General features: G+C 42.4%; 2 protein-coding genes across 6 annotated transcripts in view; one reads left to right on the plus strand and one right to left on the minus strand.

The window, feature by feature from the left end:
• Positions 1-21,011, minus strand: part of SLC26A8 (solute carrier family 26 member 8) — an 85,471-nt gene extending 64,460 nt beyond the window's left edge. For 2 of the 3 annotated variants that reach the window (XM_025925743.2, XM_086706685.1), the window contains exons 1-3: positions 18,585-18,715; positions 8,416-8,602; positions 1,921-2,060 (exon numbers count right to left, since the gene is read on the minus strand). In XM_025925743.2, coding sequence (XP_025781528.2) covers positions 1,921-2,060; positions 8,416-8,600 — 325 coding nt within the window. In that variant the 5' untranslated portion in view covers positions 8,601-8,602; positions 18,585-18,715. Of the gene's footprint in view, positions 1-1,920; positions 2,061-8,415; positions 8,603-18,584; positions 18,716-20,690 lie in introns of those variants that run through there. The other variant, XM_086706687.1, reaches the window with a different exon arrangement.
• Positions 21,012-21,063: 52 nt separating this feature from the next.
• Positions 21,064-26,874, plus strand: part of MAPK14 (mitogen-activated protein kinase 14) — a 76,720-nt gene continuing 70,909 nt past the window's right edge. The window contains exon 1 of one of the 3 annotated variants that reach the window (XM_086706690.1): positions 21,064-21,590. In XM_086706690.1, the coding sequence (XP_086562816.1) occupies positions 21,475-21,590 (116 nt within the window). In that variant the 5' untranslated portion in view covers positions 21,064-21,474. The remainder of the gene's footprint in view (positions 21,591-26,874) is intronic. The other 2 variants (XM_086706689.1, XM_086706688.1) reach the window with 2 other exon arrangements.

Consider the following 26,874-nt stretch of genomic DNA (forward strand, 5'->3'; position numbering starts at 1 on the left):
GGCAGTTTCTTATAAAGTTAAACACACACCTACCACATGACCAACCATATCACCTTAGAGAGACGAGAGCTGTGTTTACATAAAAACCTGTACCTGGGGTGCCTGGATGGCTCAGTCAGTTAAGCATCAGTTTCTTGATGTCGGCTCAGGTCATGATCTCGGTTCGTGAGATTGAGCTCCTAGTCAGCCTCTGTGCTGACAGCATGGAGCATGCTTGGGATTCTCTGATTCTCTCTCTCTGCTCCTTCCCCCGCCCCCCACAAAATAAATAAGTAAACATTTTTAAAAAACCACCTGTACCTGAATGTCCATGGCAACTTTATTTTTGACAACCAAAAACTGGAAACAAAATATCTATCAATAAGTGAATAAATAAACAAACCATCCTATGGACTGTTACTCAGTCCAGCCATTCCTATGGACTATTACTCAGCAATGAAAAGGAACAAGCTATTGATGCATATTACAGTTTGCATCAATTTCAAAGACATTAGGCTGAATTCAAGAAGCCAGCCTTTAAGAGTTATATACTGCATGAATCCATTTACATGATATTCTCAAAAAGGCAAAACTATGGTGATAGAGAACAGATTAGTGGTTGCCAGGGGAGGATGTGACTAAAAGAGGTGGCATAAGGGCATTTGGGGGCTGATGGAACTGTTCTGGATCTTCACTGTGGTGGTAGTTACAGAAATCCATACATGTGTTTAAATTTATAGAACTGAACACCAACAGGAAAAAAGCCAATTTTGCTGCAGGGTAATTAATTATTTAAAAAGGGATCCCTTTGGGGGGCACCTGGGTGGCTCAGTCAGTTAAGTGTCAGACTTCAGCTCAGGTCATGATCTCACGGTTCGTGGGTTCAAACCCTGTGTCAAGCTCTGTGCTGATAGCTCAGAGCCTGGAGCCTGCTTCGGATTCTGTGTCTCCCTCTCTCTCTGTCCCTCCCCTGCTCATGCTCTGTCTCTCAAAAATAAATAAATGTTTAAAAAAATTTTTTTTAATTAAAAGGGATCCCTTTTCTTCAATGATCAGCCTCGTGCCACATTTGGATGTCCGGTACCTACCACTTGCTCCTTTGCTTGGCCTCTTTGTGCTTTGCACAACCTGTATGATCACAGGATTCAATCCCACCTGGCTGGCTCCAGAAAAGTAGAGAAATAGTATTTAAACAATACTACGTAGGGAATTGCGTGGTACTCGGAGTAAAGAATGAATACAATCTTTTCACTTTCTCTGTGGATAAATTGGATGTTGGGTTCACTTTCCAGTTGTTTCTTTGGAAACCTGGTAATGGTGGAATGTCAGCTGTGTTCCCAGCTAACGCTGGTTACGGTAAAAATGAGCCCAATTAGTCTACTATACCTGGACCAAGAAGACTGGTCCAGAACAATAAATACCCAGTGGGAATCCCTAGCTTTGGGCTTCTTGGAGCACAATAACTCTTGTAATGGGGCATGCCATTTGTGGGACTCTGGAAGCAACAGATAAGAGAATGACAAGAGATGTTGGTTCTATTTGGGAAACGAGGCTTCTAAAACCCAGATAGCTCCCATACTTATCCTCCACCTTCTTAAGAAAAACTAATGCCCACTGAGGTCTATTGTAGCTGTGTGAACATGAAATAACTAGTCAAGCAAAAAAACCAAAAAAACAAAACAAAACAAAACAAAAAAATGACCATTGAATGGGCATTGCAAATACTCTGGAAGGTATTTATAGCTCTAAACTGAGTCTTTTGGAACCATGCTGGAAGAGTTAGAAATCTGGCTGGTAAGGGAAGAAATGATAATAATGTGAGTGGAACTCACCTATTTTTTTTTTTTTTTTTCTATTCACCTAGCAAAGTAAATTGTTTAATCTGGGTAAGCAGACAAGGCCTGACAGGTTGTGGGTGAAAAGGCCTTGTATCTTCCTTACCTTGGGGAACTTGCACAAGGCCAACACTTATACCGGCAAGTAGGTCTCCGAGAAGCCAATCCTTGAATCGGTACAAACACATCCACTCCAGGAAGGGAAAGATCGTTAGCATGCATCTTAGGAACTTGTGCCATGAGCAGCTGCGAGAAAGAACAGAGACTTGATTCGGTTTTCCGAAGAAAAAGCCTGCATAGCCAAGAAAAGGCACAGTGCGTCGTTCTTCCCATACAGCAGAGTTTCTTGTCAGCACTGATGATGTTCTGACAAGCCAGACTAGATGACTCTTTGTTGTGGGACCGTCCCGTGCACTGCAGGATGTTTAGCAGCATCCTTGGGCCTCTACCCACCAGATGCCAATAGCATGCCCTCCCCAACTCGTGACAAGCAAAAAAATGTCTCTAAACATTGCCAAATGTTCCCTCGGGGACAAAATTGCCTCTGGTTGGGAACCAAATGCCATACATATGATAAGAACTCAGCCTTATAGTCTAGCATACAAAACAGGATGTTTGGAAAGAATTAAACCTAGAAACTTTCTAGTAGAAAAATGGACTGTTATTGCTTTCTCTTGATAAGCACAGTGTTTTGAGATGTGATATTGATGGAAACCAGGGGCAATTAACACATCCGTGTCATTCCATATGCTTTTTTTTTTTTTTACTGAAAATTAACTCTATTTGGCTTTGATCTGTAGTATGTCGAAATTTATAGAAAATATAGGCAATGGAGGGGTGCCTGGGTGGCTCAGTTGGTTAAGTGTCAGATTTTGGTGGAGGTCATGATCTCGTGGTTTGTGAGTTCAAGCCCCACATCCTGTGTGCTGTCAGTACAGAGCCTGCTTCAGATCCTCTGTCTGCCTTTCTCTCTGCCTATTCCCCCACCTCTCTCTCTCTCTGTCTCTCAAAAATAAGTAAATATTAAAGAAGAAGAAGAAGAAGAAGAAAATGTAGTGGATGGATCCTGTGCTTTAGGAGTTAGCTATGTAAAGAAAAGGCATTAAAATAAAGCTTTATTATCCTTTAACCTAGTGGACATCAATCAGAAACAATTTTGTTATTCAGGGGTCATTTGGCAATGTCTGGAGACATTTTTTATTGTCAACAACTCAGGGAGGGGGTGCTATTGGTAAGTAGTGAGTAGAGGCCAGGGATGTTGCTAAACATCCTTCAGTGCATAGGACAACCCCCCACAGGAAACAATGTTCTGGTCCAAAATGTTAATGATGCTGAGATTGAGAAAACCCACTTTAACTTTTATTTTACTTATTTATTTTTAAATGTTTATTTATTTATTTTGAGAGACAGGGAGAGAGTGTGGGGGAGGGGCGGAGAGAAGAAAAAGAGAATCCCAAGTAGGCTCCGCACCATCAGTGTCGAGCCTGATGCAGGGCTTGATCTCAGGAACAATGAAATCATGACTTGAGCTAAAATCAAGAGTCAGATGCTTAACAGACTGAGCCACCAGAAGCCCTTTATTTATTTTTAAAATAAATTTATTAATCTATCTCCCTGGAAATACTTTTTTTAAAGTAGGCTTCATGCTCAGCCCAGAACCCAACACAGGGCTTGAACTCATGACCCTAAGACCCGAGCTGAGCTCAAGAGTCAGATGGTTAACCAACTGAGCCGCTCAGGCACCCCTAATACTTAGATCATCTAAAACAGCAGAATCATTGTAAATCAATCAGTCACTCAGCTAATCAATCAGCCAGTTTATTTATTTTTGAGAGAGAGAGACAGACAGAGGGTGAGCAGGGAAGGGACACAGAAAGAGGGGGACACAGAATCTGAAGCAGGCTCCAGGCTCTGAGCTGTCAGCACAGAGCCCGGCACAGGGCTCTAACTCATGAACCAGGAGATCATGACCTGAGCCGAAATCAGATGCTTAACCACCTGAGCCACCCAGGCGCCCCAAAACTAATTTAGTTTTAAATTGCTTTTTGCTGCTTATATTTTAGTGTGGGCTGAAAGCAAAACGTATGAAGGTTTTCCATGTGTGCACTATAGTTGGATAGCTGAGATTTGACTATACTAACAAATATAACTTTAATGTATGCAAGGCTAAAATGTGTGCTTAGAAAGAATTTCACATGTTTGATTCCCACAACTATGAGCCTTACTTTCCCTAAGGTAATTAAGACCAAGTAAGTGTAAGTGACTTTTCCAAGGTCGCAGTAGTGTGGGCAGAGCTGGGGCTATAAACCACCAGGTCTTCTGATTTCTACTTCCGTGTTCTGTACACTCTATTACCACCACAATTCCTACTGACAGCTATTGAATTCTGTTTGGGAGCCAGGAACAAGACCATTGGTTTGGAAGGAACATCACATTGCTATTTTTATGAGAGTCCCTGGATGTTAGGCAGGTGCACACAGTGTGCTCTCTCCAATTATAGCCCCCAAAGGGGAGAGCAGAGCGTGTCACTGGGACAATTTGTTTCTTCATCCAATCCAGTCTCTCCTTCTCTCCATATGCCACTTGGCAGAAGACAAGCCACTGTAGGCAGAGTCATCAAAGCTCATTAGCATGGAAAAAAAAAATACAGTGGACCTCGAATGACAAGGCTCTAAAACTGAAAAAAATCAAGGAAGGAGCTAGAGGAATAGGAATTAAAGCCAGTGGGGGAAACAGTATAAGCATTTCAACATGAACCTGGATTTGACTTAAGGCATCATTAAAGTGAGGAATGTTAAGAGTCATTGTGAAAGCACAGGGGACATTTTGACAAGAAAGGGAGTATTTGTGGTTGCTAATAAAAAGGGAGAAAATGAGGAAAGACATGAGGTTTTCTGTAGAAGAGGTAGAGTTCAAAGATTTTTTTAAAACTAAAAACCCCCACCCATATAGTGTTTTCTATTTGGTAGGTGCCTTACAAATACTCTTTAAATCCTCACAATCCCCTTATCAAGTAGCCGCTAGTATCATCCTCATTTTTATAGATGAGGAAACTGAGGCAAAGTAGGGTTGGATAGCTTACCTAATGTCACACAGTTGGGAAGCAGCAGAATTGGGATTCAAAACCAGGCAATCTGGCCTCTGAGTCTTGCTCTTAACCACGGAGCTGTGCCACCTTTCACGTTAAAATCCAGAAGTGGATATAACTGTACATTTTAGAAGTAGGGAGTAAGAACTGTGACAAAAGCCCATGGGAGGCAGAATTGATCAGATTTAAGTGCCTAAGGATAGGGCAGGTGGAGGGGAGTTAGGCTGAAATTTCTTTGATTGAAACTTTAAAAAAAAATTTGTATTTAAAAAATTTTTAAAAATATTTATTTATTGTGTGTGTGTGGGAGAGAGAGAGAGAGAGCAAGAGAGAGAGAGCAAGAGATCAAGCCAGCTGCACTGTCAGCACAGAGCTCAATGGGGAGCTTGAACTCAAACTCTGAGATCATGACCTGAGCCGAAAGTAAGAGCTCAACTGACTGAGCCACCCATGCCTCTTTGGTCATACATTTTTGTGATGAAGTATAAGTCAGGAAAAGACTCTTATTTTGTAGAGACAAAGCCAATGTGCCCCCAAACTCCTTCTTTGACATATGACCTCTGACCCATCAGGAGCAAAGAACATGAGGGTAATGATGTAGGACTAGGGAGGGTCTCCGAGACTACAACTTGCAAAAGGCAGGATATGGACAAAGGAGAAGGCCTCAATAAGGAAGGTCTACAATTGGGCTGCATGGAGGCCTTTCTTTTTTGTCACCCAACACATGCCAATAGTAGTGATAAATCAAGGGATGAGAGGGACTGAAAATCCCAAGTATGGGTGAGAACAACTTGAATAATTAGGGCTAATATTATGATATAGGTCACAAAGGGTCCTTAACCTGAGGTCTATGGGCCCCCAAGGGGTCTATAGATAGAATTTGTAGAGGTTTACAAACTTAGGAAAAATTATATCTTTGTTTTCATTACCTTCTAACTGAAATTTAGCATTTCCTTCAATTATGAACATTGACAGCAAACCACTATAGTATCAGCAGAACCTGACTTTGTCACTAATATAAATCACAATATTTTCATATTACACTAAAATTGCTGCAGAGATCATAAAACATCATTTATTTCATCACTACTTTGAAATTATGGCAGTTATTAGATCCACATTATTAAATAACATAATAGTGGTATTTTTTCTATTCTGAGAACTGTATTTCAACTGGTTTCCTTTATAATCCTATGTATTTTATGCATTAAAAAATATTCTGGGGGTGCCTGGGTGGCTCAGTCTGTTGAGGGTTCAACTTTGGCTCAGGTCATGATCTCGCTGTTTGTGGGTTCGAGCCCCGAATCGGGCTCTGTGCTGACAGCTCAGAGCCTGGAGGTTGCTTCAGATTCTGTGTCTCTCCATCTCTCGGCCCCTCCCCTGCTCATGTTCTGTGTCTCTCTGTCTCTCAATAATGAATAAACGTTAAAAAAAAAAATTCTGGCCAAGATCATTCAGTGGGGGAAAGAACTGTCGTCTCTTCAACAAAGGTGTTGGGAAAACGGAATATCCACATGGAAAGAATGAAGTCGGGCCCTTACTTTATACCATATACAAAATTAACTCAAAATGGAAAACAATCTAAATTTAAGAGCTAAAACTATAAAACTCTTAGAAGAAAAGATAGAGGAAGATCTTCATAATCTTGGATTTCACAATAGTTTCTTAACTATGACACAAAAATCACGGGCAACAAAACCAAAAAAATAGATAAATCAGATTTCATTAAAATTAAAAACTGTTGTGCACAAAAGACACTATCAATCCACAGAAAGACAATCCACAAAATGGGAGAAAACATTTGCAAAATATATATCTGATAAGGGTTTAATATCCAAGATATATAGAGAACTACTACAACTCAACAACAAAAAGGCAATCTAATTTTAAAAAGAGCAAAAGAAGTAAATAGACATTTCCTCAAAGAAGATATACAAATGACCAATAAACACATGAAGAGATGTTCAACACATTTAGTTATCGGGAAAATTCAAAAAACAAAACAAAACCCCACAATGAGATATCGCTTCATGTCTAGTAGGATGACTGTATTTTTTAAAAATGGAAAATAACACAAGTTGAAGAGGACACAGAGCAATTGGAACACTTGTACATTGCCAGTGTGAATGTACAATGGTGTACTATGTGAAAAAGTTTGGTAGTTTCTCAAAAAATTAAACATAGAGTCACCATATGATCCAACAATTCTACTCTCAGGTATACACCTTAAAGAGTTGGCAACAAGTTCTCCAACAGATACTCCTATGCCAATATTCACAGCAGCATTATTCACAATAGCCCCAAAGTGGAAACAACCCAAGTGTCCATCAACAGATGAACAGATAAACAAAATGTGATATATACACACAATGGGATATCATCAGCCATAAAATGAAATGAAGTACTGATCAGGTTACAACATAGATAAACTTTGAAAACATTATGCTAAGTGAAACAAACCAGACATGAAAGACAAAAATCGTGTGATTACACTTAAATGAAATATCAAGGGGGCCTGTGTGGCTCAGTCTGTTAAGCATCTGACTCTTGATTTCAGCTCATGATCTCACAGTTTGTGAGTTCGAGCCCACGTCGGGCTCTGTGCTGACAGCGCAGAGCCTGCTTGGGAGTCTCTCTCTCTCTCTCTCTCTCTCTCTCTCTCTCTCTCTCTCTGTCTCTTTCCCTCTCTCTGCCCCTCCCCTGCCGGTGTTCTCTCTCTCGCTGTCTCAAAATAAACTTAAATAAGAAAAGGAAATATCTAGAAGAGGCACAGCGATGGAACATAGAGGAGAGGTTACCAAGGGGTAGGGTGAGGGAGAAATGGGGAATTATTGCTTAATGGGTGCAAAGTTTCTGTTTGGGATGATGAAAAAGTTTTGAAAACAGTGGTGATGGTTGCACAACATCATGAAATGTCATTAATGCTGCTGATTTGTACATTTCAAATGGGTTAAAACGGCCAATTTTACGTGATACATGTTTTACCACAATTTTTAAAAGTAAAAAAAAAAAATTATTCTGAAAAGATGTTCATAAGCTTTACTAGATTGCTAAAAGGCTCGCAGCACAAAAACAGGTTAAGAGCCCCTCAACTTCGGACCTACACAGTCACACTGGGTATCAGGGGGGTAAGTCCTATGTTGTAACGACTACAAGGACTTGGTGGGCACCACTGGCTATGAGGTTAGAAGGATCCCATTCTGCTACCATTAATTAGTCCATCCCAGTTGCTTCTTGTTAGGAAACTGGTAATAGTGGTTAACCGAACAATGTATTTATTAAATATCATCCCTAGATGCTGTGGGGGGGCATCCAAGGTCTTTATGCCCAAGAAATTTATAATGAAGAGGGTGCTACAAGACAAACCACAAACAAGTGACTGAAGAAAAATTACACAGTAAACTAAGGGTTCTGATGACAGGAGTTCAGAGGAAGAAGACAGAAGTCATCACCAGAGGAATAGAGTTTTGGTGCTGACAGCCTGGAGGCAGTTGAATGACCCCACACACCCACCGGCACTGGATGTGGTGTCTGAAGGTAGTGATGTCAATATCCAAGTTCCCAGAGGAAACGCTCTTCCTCCTGTGGTCTTGTTGAAAGGTCTCCTCATTGTACACATCTCGCTGGACGTCATAGGCAAAAGAATTTTGCTTACGTTTAGAGCCAAAACCCTGGAAGCCTTTCTCTGGTTGCATCATTTCTGGTTGAGTGGAAAGAGATAAAAAAAAAAAAATTAAAAAATCTAGATTCTCAGTACACTGTTATGGAAATAAAATTTCCACATAATGATATTTTACATTTGCATAACAGTGCTGTTTTGCGAAACTTTCTCTTGTACAATTTTATACTCAAAACCACCCTATAAAAAAAATTCAAGGCATATATTAATCTCATTTTCCAAATGGAGAAACACAGAAGGTTAAACAGCCTTGGTTGTTTAATAATTAGAATTGGGGCTAAGGCCCAAGTGTCTTGCTGGGAAGCCTAGTTTTCTTTACATTCAGTTATGTTGCTATGTTGTGGGGAAGTGATTAAGAGGTAAAAGTCAGTATCACCTCCAATTTTCACCAAAAATACTAAAGATTAACTGGTCAATACAACGTCTTCCCTTTATCCTTTCCTTTTCTTCATAGCACTTGTCAGGACCTGATTCAATGTTTGTCCATTCGTCTAAACCCAAGAGGCAGGGCTTTTTTCATGGTTGTGTCCACAGGTGCCAGAATAGTGCCTGATACTTAAGATTGCTGTTTCTTAAATGACTGTCAAGTACCCAGTTAGTGGCACCACAGTGTAGCAGAAAAAAACATTGCACAGGGTATCAGGAGACTGGGGTTCCAGCCTTGGCTGTTTTTCTAACTAATGGTATGATTGGGCTTAAGTTTCTCAGAAACTGAGTTTCAGTTTCCTTCAGTTTCATGCATAAAATAACATGGTTGGAACACACAGTCTCAAAGGGTCACATCAAGCTTTAAAAATCTATATCATCCTGGGGCACCTGGGTGGCTCAGTGGGTTAAGTATGTGCCTTTGGTTCTTGGGACATGATCTTACAATTCATGAGTTTGATCCTGGCATCGGGCTCTTTGCTGTCTGTGCAGGGCCAACTTCAGATCCTCTGTCCCCCTCTCTCTCTGCCCCTCCCCCACCCCTTTCTCTCAAAAATAAATAATAAAAACTTAAAAAACAAATCTATATCATCCTGCTCTTTTTTTTTCCATCCTGTTCTTTTAAGAAAATGAGGAGGGACCCCTGATTGGCTCAGTCAGTTAAGCGTCTGACTCTTGACTTTTGGGTCAGACTATGATCTCATGGTTCATGGGTTCAAGCCCTGTGTCCATCTCTGTGCTGACAGTCTGGAACCTGCTTGGGGCTCTCTATCTCCCTCTCTCTCTGCCCCTCCTGTGCTTGCACTCTCTCCCTCTCTCTCCCTCTCCTTCCCTCTCTCTCCTTCCGTCTCTCTCTCAAAAACAAATATTTAAAAAAAAAAAAAAGAAAATGAGAAGGAGGAGTTACTGAGGATAGCTATAGATTCATTTGTGGAAGAAAGTACAGTCTTGTTGAAGTTTTTATTTATTTATTTTGAGAGAGAGAGAGACAAATCGAGAGAAGAGAGAGAGAGAGAGAGAGAATTCCAAGCAGGCTCCCCACTGTCAGTGCAGAACTTGACATGGGGCTTGAACCCATGATCCATGAGATCATGACCTGAGCTGAAATCAACAGTCAGATGCTCAACTGACTGAGTCACACAGGTGCCCCAATCATTCTTGATCACCTATGTTCTTGAATAATAAAAAAAGCATAAACTCTAAATTGCTTCCCACATAAATATGGAAAAGTGTGTATACACACACACACACACACACACACACACACACACATATCACATAGCTATAAGATACTCCAAATATGTAGATTACCCAAGTAGTTCTTTTATAGGTGAAACTGAAAACAAGTTTAATGTGTCGGCAATGTTGTTTTCCTTCAGAATGCTCATTTATCATCATCATCATCATCACCAATATTTATAGAGCACTTGTTATATACCAAGCATTGCCCTCAATTTTTTTCATGAGTTATTTCATGTAATTTCCACAACAATCCTAATATTGCTGTTATCCCCATTTTATAGGTGATAAAACCGAGATTTTTGAAAAGTGAACTGATTGGGCCATAGTCCAATATTGTATTTTTACTTTCAAAGCACTGGGTAGCAGTTGTGTGTTGTATAGCCAGTCCTGTGAATTAAAGATCACAATTCAATAAAGTGAGAATGTGGTTGGGGAATATAAAAGAGGATGGAAGAGCTATTTTACAATGTGTCACTTAAGAGAATTAGTAATTTGTAGGAATGCAAGCTGGTGCAGCCACTCTGGAAAACAGTAGGGAGGTTCCTCAAAAAACTAAAAATAGAACTACCCTATGACCCAGCAATTGCACTACTAGGCATTTATCCAAGGGATACAGGTGTGCTGTTTAGAAGGGACACATGCACCCTTATGTTTATAGCAGCACTATCAACAATAGGCAAAGTATGGAAAGAGCCCAAATGTCCACCAATGGATGAATGAATGAATAAAGAAGATGTGGTATATATATACAATGGAGTATTACTCGGCAATCAAAAAGAATAAATCTTGCCATTTGCAACTACGTGGATGGAACTGGAGGGTATTATGCTAAGTGAAATTAGTTAGTCAGAGAAAGACACAAACCATATTAATTCACTCATATGAAGACTTTAAGAGACAAAACAGATAACATAGGGGAAGGGAAACAAAAATAATATAAAAACAGGGAGGGGGACAAAACATAATAGATTCTTAAATATGGAGAACAAACAGAGGGTTACTGGAGGGGTTGTGGCAGGGGCGATGGGCTAAATGGGTGAGGGGCACTAAGGAATCTACTCCTGAAATCATTGTTGCACTAGATGCTAACTAATTTGGATGTAAATTTTAAAAAAATTAAAAAACAAAAGAGAATTAGTAATTTGTGTCTTTTACAGAAAGAAACAGAACTGTACATTAAAACAAGCAATATTTTTCCCTTTCTTTCCCCCACCTGTAGGAATATTCATTCAGTCTTCCTTACTTTTCCCATGTAATATTTTTTTTAACGTTTAGTTTTGAGAAAGAGAGAACAAAAAAGTGTGAATGGGAGAGGGGACGAAGGGGTGGGGACAGAGGATCTGAAGCAGGCTCTTTGCTGACAGCAGAGAGACAAGTGCAGGGCTTGAAGCTACAAACTGTGAGGTCATGACCTGAGATGAAGTCAGACACTTAACCAGCTGAGCCACCCAGGCGCCCCTTCCTATGTAATCTTACAACAAGCTTCCTTTACTGGAATGTATCTGTTCCTGGCAACTGAGAGAGCCCAGTAACCTGCTGAGTATAATGAGATGATAAAAACTGCCATCCTGGGTTGGGTCCAGGGTCTTGAATCCAGCATTTTGTTCCTGAAAATGGCACTAAGGTAGGGTTGGCATGAAGCAGGCTATATATGCCCATCGAGGTACTGGGTGAAGGGTGGGGTGGGGGGACACTGGAGCTGACAGAGGCACCAAAGGCTACTCATTTCCAGCTGGCATGGGTCACGTGGGGCCCAGCATGACCAGATCAGATCTTTTTCTTCCTTTCTTTATTTAAAGAAAATTTAAAAAAAAATTTTTTTTAACGTTTATTTATTTTTGAGACAGAGAGAGACAGAGCATGAATGGGGGAGGGTCAGAGAGAGGGAAACACAGAATCTGAAACAGGCTCCAGGCTCTGAGCGGTCAGCACAGAGCCTGACGCGGGGCTCGAACTCACGGACCACGAGATCATGACCTGAGCCAAAGTCGGACGCTTAACCGACTGAGTCACCCAGGCGCCCCTAAAAAAGTTTTTTTATGTTTATTTATTTTTGAAGGAGAGAGAGACTGAGCAGAGGGAGGGGCAGAGAGAGGGAGACACCGAATCTGAAGCAGGCTCCAGGCTGTCAGCACAGAGCCCACCTCGGGGCTGGAACTCAGGAACTGTGAGATCATGACCTGAACCGAAGTCAGATGCTTAACTGACTGAGTCATCCAGGTACCCACAGATTGGATCTTTTTCAAGTGAAGCCATAATTTTTTATCTCAGATTTTTATCTGAGGTCTTCTGACTTGGAAATGTTGTCCATCACTTTACATATCCCATTGAACAAAACACCTCTGCAGGCCAGAAATCAGCCAATGGACCATCAGGGTGTGACCTTTGCACCAAGAGCTTTATCCCCCAAGAATTTCTCTCTCTTTCCATGCTAAAGTATATATATATTCTGTTGTCACACCCTTTGGAGGTATTGTATCCCACTAGTTCACTTACAGAAAGTAAGATTTCATTTTATTGTCTTCAATCTACATCACTGATATTTTGAGAGGTAGCCCCCATCTACCAGACTAAGTTTGGATAGGTCTGTCTGCTTTTATTTTCACAATTTTATAAATTTCTACCATATGTACTCTTGGCCTTCCTTTATTTAAAACATTTTTTTAATGTTCATTTATTTTTGAGAGAGAGAGAGAGAGAGAGAGAGAGCGAGCACAAGCAGGGGAGGGGCAGAGAGTGAGAGGGAGACACAGAATCTGAAGCAGGCTCTAGGCCCCCAGCTGTCAGCATGGAGCCTGATGCGGGGCTTGAACTCACGGACCATGAGATCATGACCTGAGCTGAAGTCGGACACTTAACTGACTGAGCCACCCAGGTGTCCCTCTTGGCCTTCACTTGTGACTTCAGAATTCACCTACTATTTCATCTGTGGTCAATTAGTTTAGTATCCCACAAACATTTGCTGAATGCTAGGCTCTGGGGATACAAAAGAACAAAGACTCTGTAGTTTAGTAGAATACAAATCCCAAAATATAGTGTTGTAAGAGTTTAGAAGTGGGAAAGACAGGTATTAACATTTATTGCTGCCCTGCTATTTGGCAGGTTCTTCACACACATCCTCTCAAGAGAGGTACTATTTTCCTCATACTGATTGTACCCATTTTACTGATGAGTTTAGTTTTAGTTTCTCAGAGTCAAATAGCAGAGCCAAACCTGAACTCCATCTTTTTGGCTCCAAAAAATGCTACATCCAAATACCATGTGACCTACAGAGTGGGGTTAATAATTCCAACCTAGGGGGATGAGAAAGGCCTTCTGGGGGAGAGGGGATATGATTTGAGCTCTGCACTGTCTAAACCGGGGGCAGGGAGAAGAATCAGGTATTTCAGGAAGAAAATAAGATAAAATTACAGAGATAATATAAAGCAGGTGATTTAGTAGATGGAGTAAAGTCAGTGTCAAGCCCAAAAAGGTAGATTGAGGCCTATTCCTGGAGGGCCTAAAATGCTGGGTTGAACCCAGATATTTTAGCTACTTAGAATTTGAAACAGCATTTTTCCCAGAATTAGAACAATCTTAATATTTGTATGGAACCACAAAAGACACCAAATAGACAAAGCAATCTTGAATAAGGAAAACAAAACCAGAGGTATAACAATTCCAGACATCAAGTTATATTACAAAGTGATAGTAATTAAAACTGTATGGTACCGGCACAAAAACAGACACAAAGGTCAATACACTAGAATAGAAAACCCAGAAATAAACCCACAATTACATGGTCAATTAATCTTTGACAAAGGAGGAATAAATACACAGTGAGAAAAAGTCTTTTCCACAAATGGTGCCAGGAAGGCTGGACAGCAACATGCAAAAGAATGAAACTGGACGCTTTCTTACACCATACTCAAAAATAAACTCAAGGGGTGCCTGGGTGGCTCTCGGTTAAGCATCTGACTCTTGATTTCAATTCAGGTCATGCTCTCACAGTTCGTATGATGGAGCCCCACATAGGGCTCTGTGCTGACAACGCAGAGGCTGCTTAGGATTCTCTCTCTCTTTCTCTCTCTGCCCCTCCCCACTCACACACATGCTCTCTCACTCTCTCTTTCCCTCAAAATAAATAAATAAACTTTTTTTTTTAAAAAAACCCTCAAAATGAATTAAAGACCTAAATGCAAGACTTGAAGCTATAAAAATCCTTGAAGAGAACACAGGCAGTAATTTCTCTGACATTGACTGTAGCAACATTTTTCTAGCTACGCCTCCTGAGGCAAAGGAAATAAAAGCAAAAACAATTATTGGGACTACATCAAAATAAAGTTTCTGGACAGCAAAGGAAACAATCAACAAAACTAAAAGGCAACCTACGGAATGGGAGAAGATAGTTGCAAATCACATATCTGAAAAAAGATTAGTATCTGAAATATATAAAGAAGGGATACAACTCAATACCCCAAAGATAAGTAATACAATTAAAAATGGTCAGAAGACATGAACAGACATTTCTCCAAAGAAAATATCCAGATGACCAACAGACACATGAAAAGATCTTTGTCATCACTTAATATCAGGGAAATGCAAATCAAAACACAATGAGATATCACTCATACCTGTCAGAATGGTCAAAATCAAAAACATAAGAAACAGCAAATGCTGGCAAGGATGTGGAGAAAAAGGGATGTTGGTGGGAATGCAAACTGGTGCAGCCACTATGGAAACAGTATGGAGGTTCCTTAAAACATTAAAAATAGAACCACTATTGCATTACTGGGCATTTCCCCAAAATACAAAAACACTAATTCAAAGGGATATATGCACCCCTCTGTTTATTGCAGCATTATTTGCAATAGTCAAACTACTGAAGCAGCCCAAGTATCCGTCAATAGGTGAATGAATGAAGATGTGTGTGTGTGTGTGTGTGTGTGTGTGTGTGTGTGTATGCAGCCATGAAATATATATGTGGTGTGTGTGTGTGTGTGTGTGTGTGTGTGTGTGTATATATATATTCAGCCATGAAAAATAATTAAATCTTGCCATTTGCAACAACATGGATGGAGCTAGAGAGTATAATGCTAAGCCAAATAAGTCAGTCAGAGAAAGACATATGATCTTACTCATATGTGGAAGTTAGAAAACAAATGAGCAAAGGAAAAAGAGAGAGAAACCAAGAAACAGATTTTTAACTGTAGAGAAAAAACTGATGGTTACTAGAGGGGAGGGGGTTGTGGGGATGTGTGAAACTGGTGATAGGGATCAAAGAGTACACTTATCATGACAAAAAAGAAAGTGTTTGAGCAGGACTAGTAATATACACAGAGAAGTGCTTTTTGGCAAGACAAAGTGTCAGTGGTATGGTCTAGAGCTATACTATCTAGCATGGTAGCCACTGGCTACCTGTGGCTATTTAAATTTAACTTAATTAAAATAAAATGAAATGAAAGCTTCAGTTTTTCAGTTGCACTGGCTACAGTTCAAGTGCTCAGCAGCCACATGGGGCAGAGGCTACCATACTGAATATGAATAGTGTGGGTATAAAACATTTCCATCATCATAGAAAGTTCTATTGGACAGTGCTGGAAATGAAAGAGACTGAGGCAGAAAGTCCAGTTGGAGACCATTATTATTACTGTAGCTTAGGGGGAAAGTAATAAAGTCATCACTCATGGGAGGGACCACAGCGAGGCTGGTTAGGAGGGACAGGAGGAAAGCTGTCTTTAAAGAACTCATCACATGATAAAGATAAAACACATGATTCCTTATTGTTTTTTTTGTTTTGTTTTGTTTTGTTTAGTCATCTCCAGACTTTGTGCAGCTCCATCATGTCTTTCTTGATTTCATAGGAACCCTACTGGTTGATTTTCATGCATTAGCAGGACACTTCTGATGATAAGAAGCTCCTATTTACAAGTGGCAGATGCAGTTTGGTGTGGAGAAGGTGGTGCATTTCAGAAAAAAGTTATCAAAGTACACTGATGGGAATGACCTTTCAGCTGAGACACAATGCAAGAGGGGGTCTCTGTTGCTGACTCCTGAGGGCATCAGTGTGACGGGTCTTTGCACATGGTGTGATCAATAACATGCTAAGTTCCACCCATAATCTTGAAGCTAAGTGTCTGCTTAGAAAACAATTCACTGATGCTTCTTGACATCAGACAAAATATTCAGGTGGGTGGACTATGGGTCTGAAGTTCCTAGGGTTTCATTTTCTTTTTCTACAAACGTGATTCTGGGCATCTGGCTTCACTACCAACAAATTATTTTCATCTGTGTAGCCCACACTTGGTGCCCACACAAATAGCATCAGCATAATCTGGGAACATGTTAGAAATGCAAATTCTCAGGTCCCACCTAGCAAGACCTAATTAATCAGAAACTCTGCGGATGGGCCAGCAGTTGGTTTAAGAAACCTCCAGGTGATTCTGCTACACAATAAAGTGTGAGGACTGCTGTAAATGTAGCCAATTATTTATTTATCATTTATTTGGTTAGTCTTCCCATGCTCAATTTGGGGGCATTGTTAAAAACAGGCACTTTTACTGTCTCTCTCTCCTTCAAAAATAAATAAGCTCAAAAAAAAAATGTTAAAAAGGGGGCACCTGGGTGGCTCAGTCGATTAAGCGTCCCACTTTGGCTCAGGTCATGATTTCACAGTTCATGAGTTCAAGCCCCACGTCGGGCTCTGTGCTGACCGCTCAGAGCCTGGAGCCTGCTTCAAGTTCTGTGTCTCCCTCTCTCACTGCCCCTCCCCCGCTCATGCTGTCTCTCTCTCTCTCTCTCTCTCTCTCTCTCTCTCTCCCCTTCAAAAACAAATAAACATTTTTTAAAATGTTTTTTAAAAAACAGGCACTTTTGGGATACCTGAGTGATTCAGTCGGTTGAATGTCGGACTTTCCCTCAGGTTATGATCTCACAGTTCACAAGTTTGGGTCCCACATGGGGCTAGCTGCTGTCAGTACAGGGTCTGCTTTGGATGCTCTGCCCCTCTCTCTGCTCCTGCCCGCTTGCACTCTCTCTCTGTCTCAAAAAATAAATAAACATTAAAAAATAAAAAAGGCACATTTGACCTAGCCCCTGCATCCCCCAAACTACCCCTGTCTATCAACCATCTGTTGATTCATTTACATAATATGCTGAAAGTATTTTTTTTCCAACGGTTTTTTTTTTTGGGGGGGGGGGACAGAGAGAGACAGAGCATGAACGGGGGAGGGGCAGAGAGAGAGGGAGACACAGAATCGGAAACAGGCTCCAGGCTCCGAGCCATCAGCCCAGAGCCTGACGCGGGGCTCAAACTCACGGACCGCGAGATCGTGACCTGGCTGAAGTTGGACGCTTAACCGACTGCGCCACCCAGGCACCCCTATGCTGAAAGTATTTTAAAGGCCAATAATCAAAAACTTAAATGCAACCCAAATTTCTGACTATTAACCTGACTGATAGATGTGAAATCCTGAACCTTAGTTTAGTTGCAAGAATATCTTTCGCCTCATACTGTCATCTTTCCTATATTCTCTATAATCATGGTAAGGTAATATCCACTTCCAAAATTTCAAATAAGCATTTGTAATTTCATCAGAAACAACAGCCCTTTGCCCGTTACTACCTCCATTTTTATAGGGAATGTATTTGGGATATAGCAAAGGCACAAGCGGAGTGCACTGCTTTTAGGATCCTTCAGTTATGCTGTCTGGTGGCTGGGGATGAAGAGCCTTGGGGACTGGGTCGACAGCCATCCAAAGCATACACAACTACCTTCGATGCGACCAGTGGGGTGTGTTGGAGAGAAACTCATGGTCAGGGTGAGGATGTTGGAGAAGGCTTCACAGGGGGGCACTGATACATCAGTAGGAGTTGAGAGAAAGAGAAGGGAGCCATGGCAGGCGGGAGTGGGGGCGCAGTCCCAAAGAACAAAATGAACAGAGCGGTGAGGTCTGAAAGAAGAAGGCGCGCCTGGGCAGTGGGGCCGCAGGAGGAGACAGACGGTGGTAGCGAGAGGATCAGGCTGCAGCCCAGTTCTGGGGCTTCTGGCAACTCGGACCAAAGAGTTTGAAAGGCTCCGATTGCAAATCGCATGCATCGCCCCCTGTCCTTGCGGTTCGGCGGCCTTTCACAAGCAGAGAAGATACCTCTGAGAGATAAGCTCTCAGGGATACCGTCATTCATTCATGCCACAAACACCGAGCGCCCGCGACGCGCCGGGCCCTGCCGGCCACTGACGCAGCCCCCGCCCCGGGACTTCGGAGGGCAACCGGGGCTGGTGCCCCGCACCCGGACGCCCGCGCCCGGCTCCACCCTGCAGCCCCCGGCCCCGGGCGGCTCTCTGCCACGGCTCCACCTGGGTCTCCCGGCGGGGACGCGGGAGCGGACGCTGAGGTCCGACGCAGCTGCGGCCTGGCTGGCGGCGCTGTAGACGCGGACGCCGGCAGTTCCCGAGCCGTTGCGGCCGAACCCGAGGGCGTTCTGGCGGGCGGGGCACCAGAGAGGGGAGCGAGGAAGGAGAGCAAGGGCAGCTACGGTGCGGAGCCCCGAGCGGGGGCTCCTGGGGCCAGGGAAGCCCTTCAATCTGTGCCACCCAGGCCTCCACTTGCTTTGGGGTTTGACTGCTCTTGATTGGGGGCCCTCTTGATGCCAGCCCTCGTGCCCCGCACGCCGCACACAGTAATTCACTTAAATCACGCGACGACCTTGTCAGGTCGGAAGACACACAAGGAAAACTGAGGCTATAATAAGGTCACCCAGGTCTCCAACCCTAGCTCTCTGCCATCATTAGCCTGGCTCCTCCCACGGAAGGACACTCTCCAGCCCAGGTCTCTTGCTCTGCTCCCTGCCCTTTAACCCTCTGAAGTTTACTCAGTCCCTGTCACCGTCTCTAACTATGCCTTGTATTCCTGCTTGGCCCCTTTGCAGTTTTGCACTTGGCTCGATTACTGTGTTAGTGTGTAACGCATCACTCACTGGACCTATTCCTTTTTGTAAATTGTCACCCCCATAAGGGCGGGGAATTTCATCTCGTTCATTAACTGCTGTATTATCCGTGCCTAAACAATGTGGTAGATGCAGTAAGTGCTCAATAAATTTGTGTTGAACGATTGGATGATTGCCCTGCTGTTACTGTAAACTCCATGTAGGCAGCATGTTTGCGGATCCCCATTAATCGGAAGTGCCCTGCACCTAGGAGGCATTCAGTACAGATTTGTTGAAGGAGTGAGTGAATGGATTGCCTCCTGAATCTTTACCCTTTCAGTCACTCTCACCTCACCATCCCAATTTGTTGGGTAATTATATGAATTCCGTAGGATTCCATCGTCCATTCATCTCCTTGACTTTCCACTCCCACTTGCCATTTTATTTCAGTGACATTTTTGCTGTCATTTCCTCCTTCAGCCTTCATTCTTTCTTGGAAAGCTCCCTAACCTGCAGGTTGTCCTGGGACATTTTCAAGCAGCATGTCCTCCTAGGCAAGAGAATCCAGGCTAAGCCACACTGAATCCCCCCAAGAAAGGCTTTCCACAAATCATCCGTGACTCTGGTTTTTGTTTTCTTTGAGGAGAACTAAGGATCCTGCACCACCTCCTAAGTGAGATCATGCTCATTATTCATAATTTGTTCAATAAATATTTATGAGGTACCTATTATGTTCTAGGCACTGTGCTAGATGCTGCGACAAGATAAGGAAAATCTGAGCACTCCAAGGGAAGCATAACACCAAAGAGAATAATCATGGGAAGTGTTGAGAAGTGTCCTGGATTGGATCTAGTTATTTCTAAGAGAGATTGGAACAAACTTTAACAAAGGAATAGGATGGTAACAGTGGGGGGGGGGGGGGGGGGGTAGGTATGGGGTTATAATACCTTGCCCATTCACACTTTATTATCTTGTTCAGCTTTACAAATGACCCCGTTAGGTGGGAACGTAAGGCAGGAATTTTTTTTTTGCAGAAACTGGAACTACGGTCAAGAAAGGTCAATTGACTTGCCTAATGCGACACTTTCATAAAAGAGTGTAATCTTCGCCTTGTTACTCCTTAATCTGAGAGGAGTGAATCAAATGCTTAAAATCATCTTCGCTGGAAGCTCTTCAGAGCAGGGCTCGGTTTCAAATCCTCAGAGTAATGATTTCAGAAATCCTTCTCAAAGGGAGATACTGGAGACTTTTCCTGAATCAGAACTGCCTGGGGCATATTGTAAAGATGCGCTTTCTTGGCGCCTTCACCGACCCTATACTCTTAGACTCCCTGTGCGTCCTGGGACTCTGCATTTTTAAGCACCCGAAACGATTCTTCTGCACATAGAAGTTTAAGAACCACTAAGAGAGTGGAAAAACCTCAGCCTTCATGCAGGGCTAATATTTGCTTTGGGGACAGTTTTCGTCATAATTCCGAAGAATTAAGCCATATGTCCTTGAACGGATGGAATACAACGGCTTTCTGGCCAGAACCTACCTTTTTAAATGTATTTCTTGGAAATTAAGGGTTCCACTGAGCAGATGCTCGGCTGTTGGTGACTACCCGCAGTTCAAAGATCTTTCGGTATTTTTCCCGACACCCTATTAGTCACTGTCGCTCTCCAGCACCGAGCCAGGCATTCGCCCCGGTGACCACGGTGGGGCGCACGCGGCATGTGTTGCCCACTTATCCCTCCTACCCGGGTCCGCCTTCGCGCCCTTAAGAACAGTCCCGGAGAGTTCCTGCCTCTGGTCGCCAGCTGTTGCTCTTTTCTCGCGAGAAGTACTCCTCCCATCCTCTCCCGTCGTCAACCCCCTCCCGTGGGCGGGTTCCATATTGGGTAAAATCTCGACTCGCTGAGAGTCCCGGGAGCTGTTCTCGCGAGATTACGGCCAGAGGCTCCTGTTCGCTGGCTCTGGAACCGCGACCACTGGAACCTCAGCGGGCGCTGCAGCTGGAGCGGTACTCCCGCGGCGCAGTCTAGAGTCGGCCCGGTGGGGGAGAGGGTGCAGGGGGAGCGTGGTGGTCGCAGCCTCGAGCCCCGGAGCGTGCCCTGGCCCTCAGCCGGGCTCACTCCCCGTCGCTGAGGCGCTTCCAGCAGCTGCGGCTGACAGGGGCCGCGCGGGCGCGGGACTCGGCGGGGTCGCGTCTGCCGCACCTGCGCCGCCTGCCAGCGCCGGGTCCCCGCCCGGCCAGGCGGGCGACGAGGGCCGGGGAGCCGGTGCGGGCGCAGGCGGGGCCCCTTAGGGCCACCTCCTAGCCCCGCGGCCGCCGCTGGAAGATGTCTCAGGAGAGGCCCACGTTCTACCGGCAGGAGCTGAACAAGACAATCTGGGAGGTGCCGGAGCGTTACCAGAACCTGTCCCCGGTGGGCTCCGGTGCCTATGGCTCCGTGTGGTGAGTGTCACCCGGCCTGGGGCTGCGGTGGGGCTGGGTGGCCCTCAATGCCCCAGAGCCAGGCCTGCCCCCACAGCTCAGCGATGCACCAAGCGGCAGGAATTTTCCTTGGGGGAGGGCATCGCTGCCCTTCGACCCTTGTCCTGCACTCCCTGTACCCCTTGCACCCCTCACTCTGCACCCCCAGGTAGGTGGTCAGTTGTGTGCAAGATGCAGGTCTTCGGCGGGCGGTGGTGCCGGAGCTCGGCCCTGGCTCGCACCCTGCGCCTGTCGGCTGGGGGTGGGGGGTGGGGTTCTGTTCCGGGGGCTGGCCTGGAGGCGGGGGTGTCTCTTCGGGGGTCTCCCTGCCCGCATGGAGCAGAAAGACCCTCTCCGGAGGTGCTCCCGCTTTGGGCGCCGAGCGTGCCCTCTAAGCAGACGACAAGCCCTGGGAGCTGCGGGGAGAAGCAGAAGGGCAAAGCTCGACCGGGAGAGCGCGGTCGTCTGAACAAAACTGACGACGAAGGGCGTTCTGTCCCGGCTTCTTTTGCAAACCTCTTTCGAAATCTCCTTTTGAGAAGCATTCTTTTTGAATTCGCACTTGAATCAGCAGCGACCCATAGAGCCCGAAATACCGACTTTATCTCGGCGAGCCCAGTGCCAGCTTGAGTGGTGTGTTTCCGATTCGGCTGAAAGCGTATTTCCTTTTCGCAGAGTGGGGGTGGGTGGTAGTGCCTGCAAGAATACTGCAGCTTGAGAAACTGGCGGCCTCACTGATTAGTCACATACCGCTGCTCATTTAGGTATTGTTTGACAAAACAGTTTTCTCCTTTGGAGCAAGTGAGATTCAGATCCGTTGGACGCGCTCGAGATCAAAAAGTTGTTGACAATGCTGGGAGGTATTGTAAATGTGTTTTTTTAATTGCAAGACATCTTGCGAATAACTGTTTTCAAAGTCCCTTAGAGAGTTAGCAGGGAACTTGTCTCCATTTGTAGCGTGAGGTACACCATGGTTTTCATAAGGATATGGAATGTAACCCAGAGGAAGGAAGAGACACATCTCAGCTTTCATTCACATTGTGTGTTTTAAGTGAAATTGATATAAAACTTCTGGATCCGAAATGTTTCACTAACTTAGGTTTTATACACTGTAGTTTAGATTTGCTGTGTCTTGAGAGCTGCTGATCTGAGAGTAATTCATGTATTCATGCGCATGCATCATTTGAAAAGGGCCTTTATAAAATTATTTTTTTTTGTTTTGGAACAAACTCCAGGCTTTTGGACGTGTTAATCTTTGTGATTCCTGTGTTTCTTAAAGTCACATTATGAATTTCCTGTTTGGTAGAATCTTCTGGGTAATTGAGATTGTGCAACTGTGTCAAGCAACAGATCATATTGCATTTTCTAGTTCAAGCTGCTTGAGTTAAGTTGCTGATGGTACCATGCTTGACATCTTTCCCCATTTTTATAGTGCGACAGTTTACATTTTAAGGGAATTTGCAACATTTTACTACATATACACATATATGTGTGTGTGTTATTGCTCATTTTCAAAGATGTATTTGGATTGTGGCTCCTTTAATAGCTGATTATTTTACCTCTATTTTTCATTCTTGAATTGACACGTTAATTTTTATAGTACCAAGTTTTTGTTTCCAATGATGCTTAAACTTTAATGGAATGGTAAAGCAGAATATCTTAACTATGGGGAGTTTAGTGAACTTCAAAAGAACTGCTTGCAGTTTTCCTGTTGTTGGTATGAACAGCTTTGCACTGGAACTAGAGATCCAGATTTACAGTAAAGTGTCATTAAAATGACCTTTACATTTCTTTAGTACTATTCTTTCTGGCTTACAGAAGCCTGCAGTTTCTGACACTTTGAAGTACTTTGTTAAACAGATTTTTAAAAATAGGTAATACATTCACATTGTGTAAAAGGATATTTAGTGAAAAGTCTCATTTCCTTTCTTGTTCTCCAACCATGCTATTCCTTTCCTCAGAGACCTCCACTGTTAAGTTTCTTAAGTGTTTTTACAGGGGGGCAGAGCTTGCATTGTTTTTTAGTAGTATTTCCCCAAGGGATTGGAAGTGTAGCCTATGGTATATTGGTGGAGGAATATACATCTGATACTATGTGACAATTGACTGTAAATAAATGTAACTGATTTTGGATTGAAAATATCAAAATTTGGATTTACAAGTAAGTGTTCTCTTATTCAGAGTTACTTGAAGAGTTTCTTTCAATTAGCAGTTTTTCGGGTGTTGCAGAAAACATTTTTTTTTTTCTTTAATTTCTTTTAGTATCCTTTCTGGAGCCTGTGTTATTTTTCACTACCTTCATCCTTTGGGAGCAGATTTGACTTTAGGGAATAACAAAATCAAACTGAATCCAAATAAGAGAGTTTGTACTCACGTCTGGTGAAAAAGATTAGGCATTCAAGTTGATGATACTGTTTTAGGTCAAATAGGAGTTGTAACTGTAAAGTAATGACAGAATTTCTTGTGTGACTCGTAGAACTGGATCTGAAGTCTGTTCCAAAAAAGAATCTCTGAAAGTGTTTTAAGGAATGCAGCCTCACTAAAATATGTGTCAGTTTCCTAATTTGATTGCTCCTGAAGTGTGATACGCTTTGATGTATAAGTTAAAAAGTTTTCTTATATTAAGCCTATTTTCATTATTTTAATTTGTACTAAGTATATAGTAAAAAAGCAAGTAGCAGCCTGTATGATAACCAACTGTGAATCAAAGATCAAGGAATCAGACTAGCAATTGAGAGTTGATAAGGTTTTATAAATATGCCTTTCCTTTTTAGGGGGTAAAGGGAACTAAACCAAGTCTTGAAGTTTTAAGGAACTTTGTGCATTGTCAGTGAGGGGAAATGAAGCAAAATCGTTTAAGAATACATTGTTGCGAAGCATTGATTTTCTGGTTTGGAGACAGAAGGGGGGACTCTTTGTGGTGAGTTTAAGGAAATATAAACAGGAACTTAAATGCCTTTCCTTTGGGTATGGTTTTTCCAGACCTTTGCTGTTGATTAGAGGAGGTGGAGCACTGGCAGCCATAAAATAGGCGAGAGTTGAGAATTACTCTTAAGTCATATTCAGTTGTTTATTCAACAATATTGGATACCAACTACGGATTAGGTAACGGGCTAGGTTTCTTGAGATAGAGCCCTGAACAAGACAGAACAAGGTAATCCATTCCCTCGGAGAGCTTATAGCCTAATGCGAATAATAACTACATTGTATGGATTGCTTACTATGTTCTAGGCATTTTGCTTTGTGGTTTATATTTATCATCAGTATATAAAGCACATACAAGATTTTTAGTAAGAGGATGGCAAAATTTACTAAGATATCAAATCCAACTTCCTAAATGCTTTGTGGAACAAGATTGTATATACATAAATATAATAAAAATAAACAAAGCTAAGTTTTAGTGTTACTAGCCATTCACCATTTTTAATCTTCTTTTTTTTTTCTTTTAGGATGAGCCAGGGCACAAATAAATGAATATACATCATTGTTGACTATGCAAAGATGACTTTCTTGACTCCTGATCAGTAAGGGGGGCATGCCGTTTATTTTTCTAGTGGTGATAATAGGCCCATGCTGATCTTTCTTCCCGTTTGCTTTTGTTTGTAACCAAAAGCAAGGTGATTGGCTGCATGTTGCCAGTACCAACCAATAAATATTTAAAGATAGTGGCAAATATTTATATTATTTATATATAAAGACTTTTAAGAAAGAATTCAGTCAAGTTTGTTATAAAGTCGTATTTTATTTATTGAATCCTTTTTTTTTTTTTTTTAACTGATGCTTTTCTGCTGGCTCCCATTTTTAAATAAGAGTATTCTGAATCTCTGGCTTTTCAGTTCCACCAGTTTAATTTCTTGATACTGAAGAGTACTCTGTTTTTGATTTCCCTCTAGCTCAGCTTCAGAGGTGATCTGTGTGTTGACTTTGGCCTTTCATGGGCAACAGTGCACATGGCATTGAGCCCCTGAGGCTTAGGATCCAAAGGTGGAAAAATTCACTGGGCTAGATCACTCTCACTTTAGTATAAATTGACATTTGTATGGGATTTTACACTATAAAGTATTTTCACTCAGAGCATTATCGTTCAGTCTTCACCTGCTCTCTGAAGTCTGGTGTTATTAACCTAGTTATATAGGTGAAGAACGAGATTCATCCGTTGAAGGAAATGGCTTGCTTGCCAGTGGTACCTTGGATTTGGTTCTAGGGTTTCGACACTTTAGAAGTCGTCTTTCCTCTACATGTAAGCTGCTGAGGTTGTGTGATGACATCTTCTCTTGTGCTGTTTGTCCTTCCCTCTTCTTTTGTGAAGAAGGATTGCTGAGTCACTTGCAATAGAGCTGTGACTGTACAGCTCCAATCCCACCACCATCATTGCCTAGGTAATCTGAGGGATAGTGACCTAACTTATTAAAGTTACCCCTCTTCCTCAGAATTGATAGACCAAAAATGAACTCATTGCCCAGATTACATTTTTTTCCCCAAGTAACTATTAGTGCAAATAGTTATTTCCTGAATTTATGAATCCTGTTGGTTTGGAATTCTTCAATGTGCATTTTGTAAAGTTGGGGCTATCTGTACATATTTGTGTTATATAACTATAGGATATTATAGAAATAGTTGCTTATCCAGGCTTTTGAAAATACATTAGATTTTTGCTTTTTACTGTGAAATTTTGTATTGATTTGTTCCTATCTAAGAGGTATCATTACTGTAATGCTCAATAAAAACCTCATTGTAAAGTGAGTTTCCCTGACCTGGAACCTAGGGATTTCCTCTCATGGTTGCCATGTAGTTAGAAGTCACGCACATGTTTTTTCAGGACAAGAGAAACAAACAAACAGAAAACAAAAACAAAAAAAGAACTATTTAAACTTGAAAAATTTTTTTGTAAATAAAGCTTTCAGGGATTTTCATAAATTAAGTGCATTTGTGTTAAAGATTTATAAAATTAGCTGGTTTTCCAGCATTTCCTGTTAAGAATTTATTTTTAAGAATGAGGAAAATGGTGGTCTGTAAATTCTGCACTTTTGACAAATGGGTCTTGGATTCTGAGTTGTTGGCTCCTAGGTGGAAGGTGGGGGAGAAAGAGTATAGAAGAGAGGAGTCTAGGGTGACCCCTAAGTTTTGACTATGGACAAATGGATAGATTTTAGTGCCACTATCTGAACTTTGGAGTATTGTAAGGATTGTGAAAGCAAAGGGAAAGAAAGATGGGTTCCTTGAGGATAGGACTGTGTGTTATACTGATACCCTGAGCGTCTACTAT

Source organism: Puma concolor, chromosome B2 (genome assembly GCF_028749965.1).
Source record: "Puma concolor isolate L17-30 chromosome B2, mPumCon1.1.hap2, whole genome shotgun sequence".
NCBI lineage: Eukaryota > Metazoa > Chordata > Mammalia > Carnivora > Felidae > Puma > Puma concolor.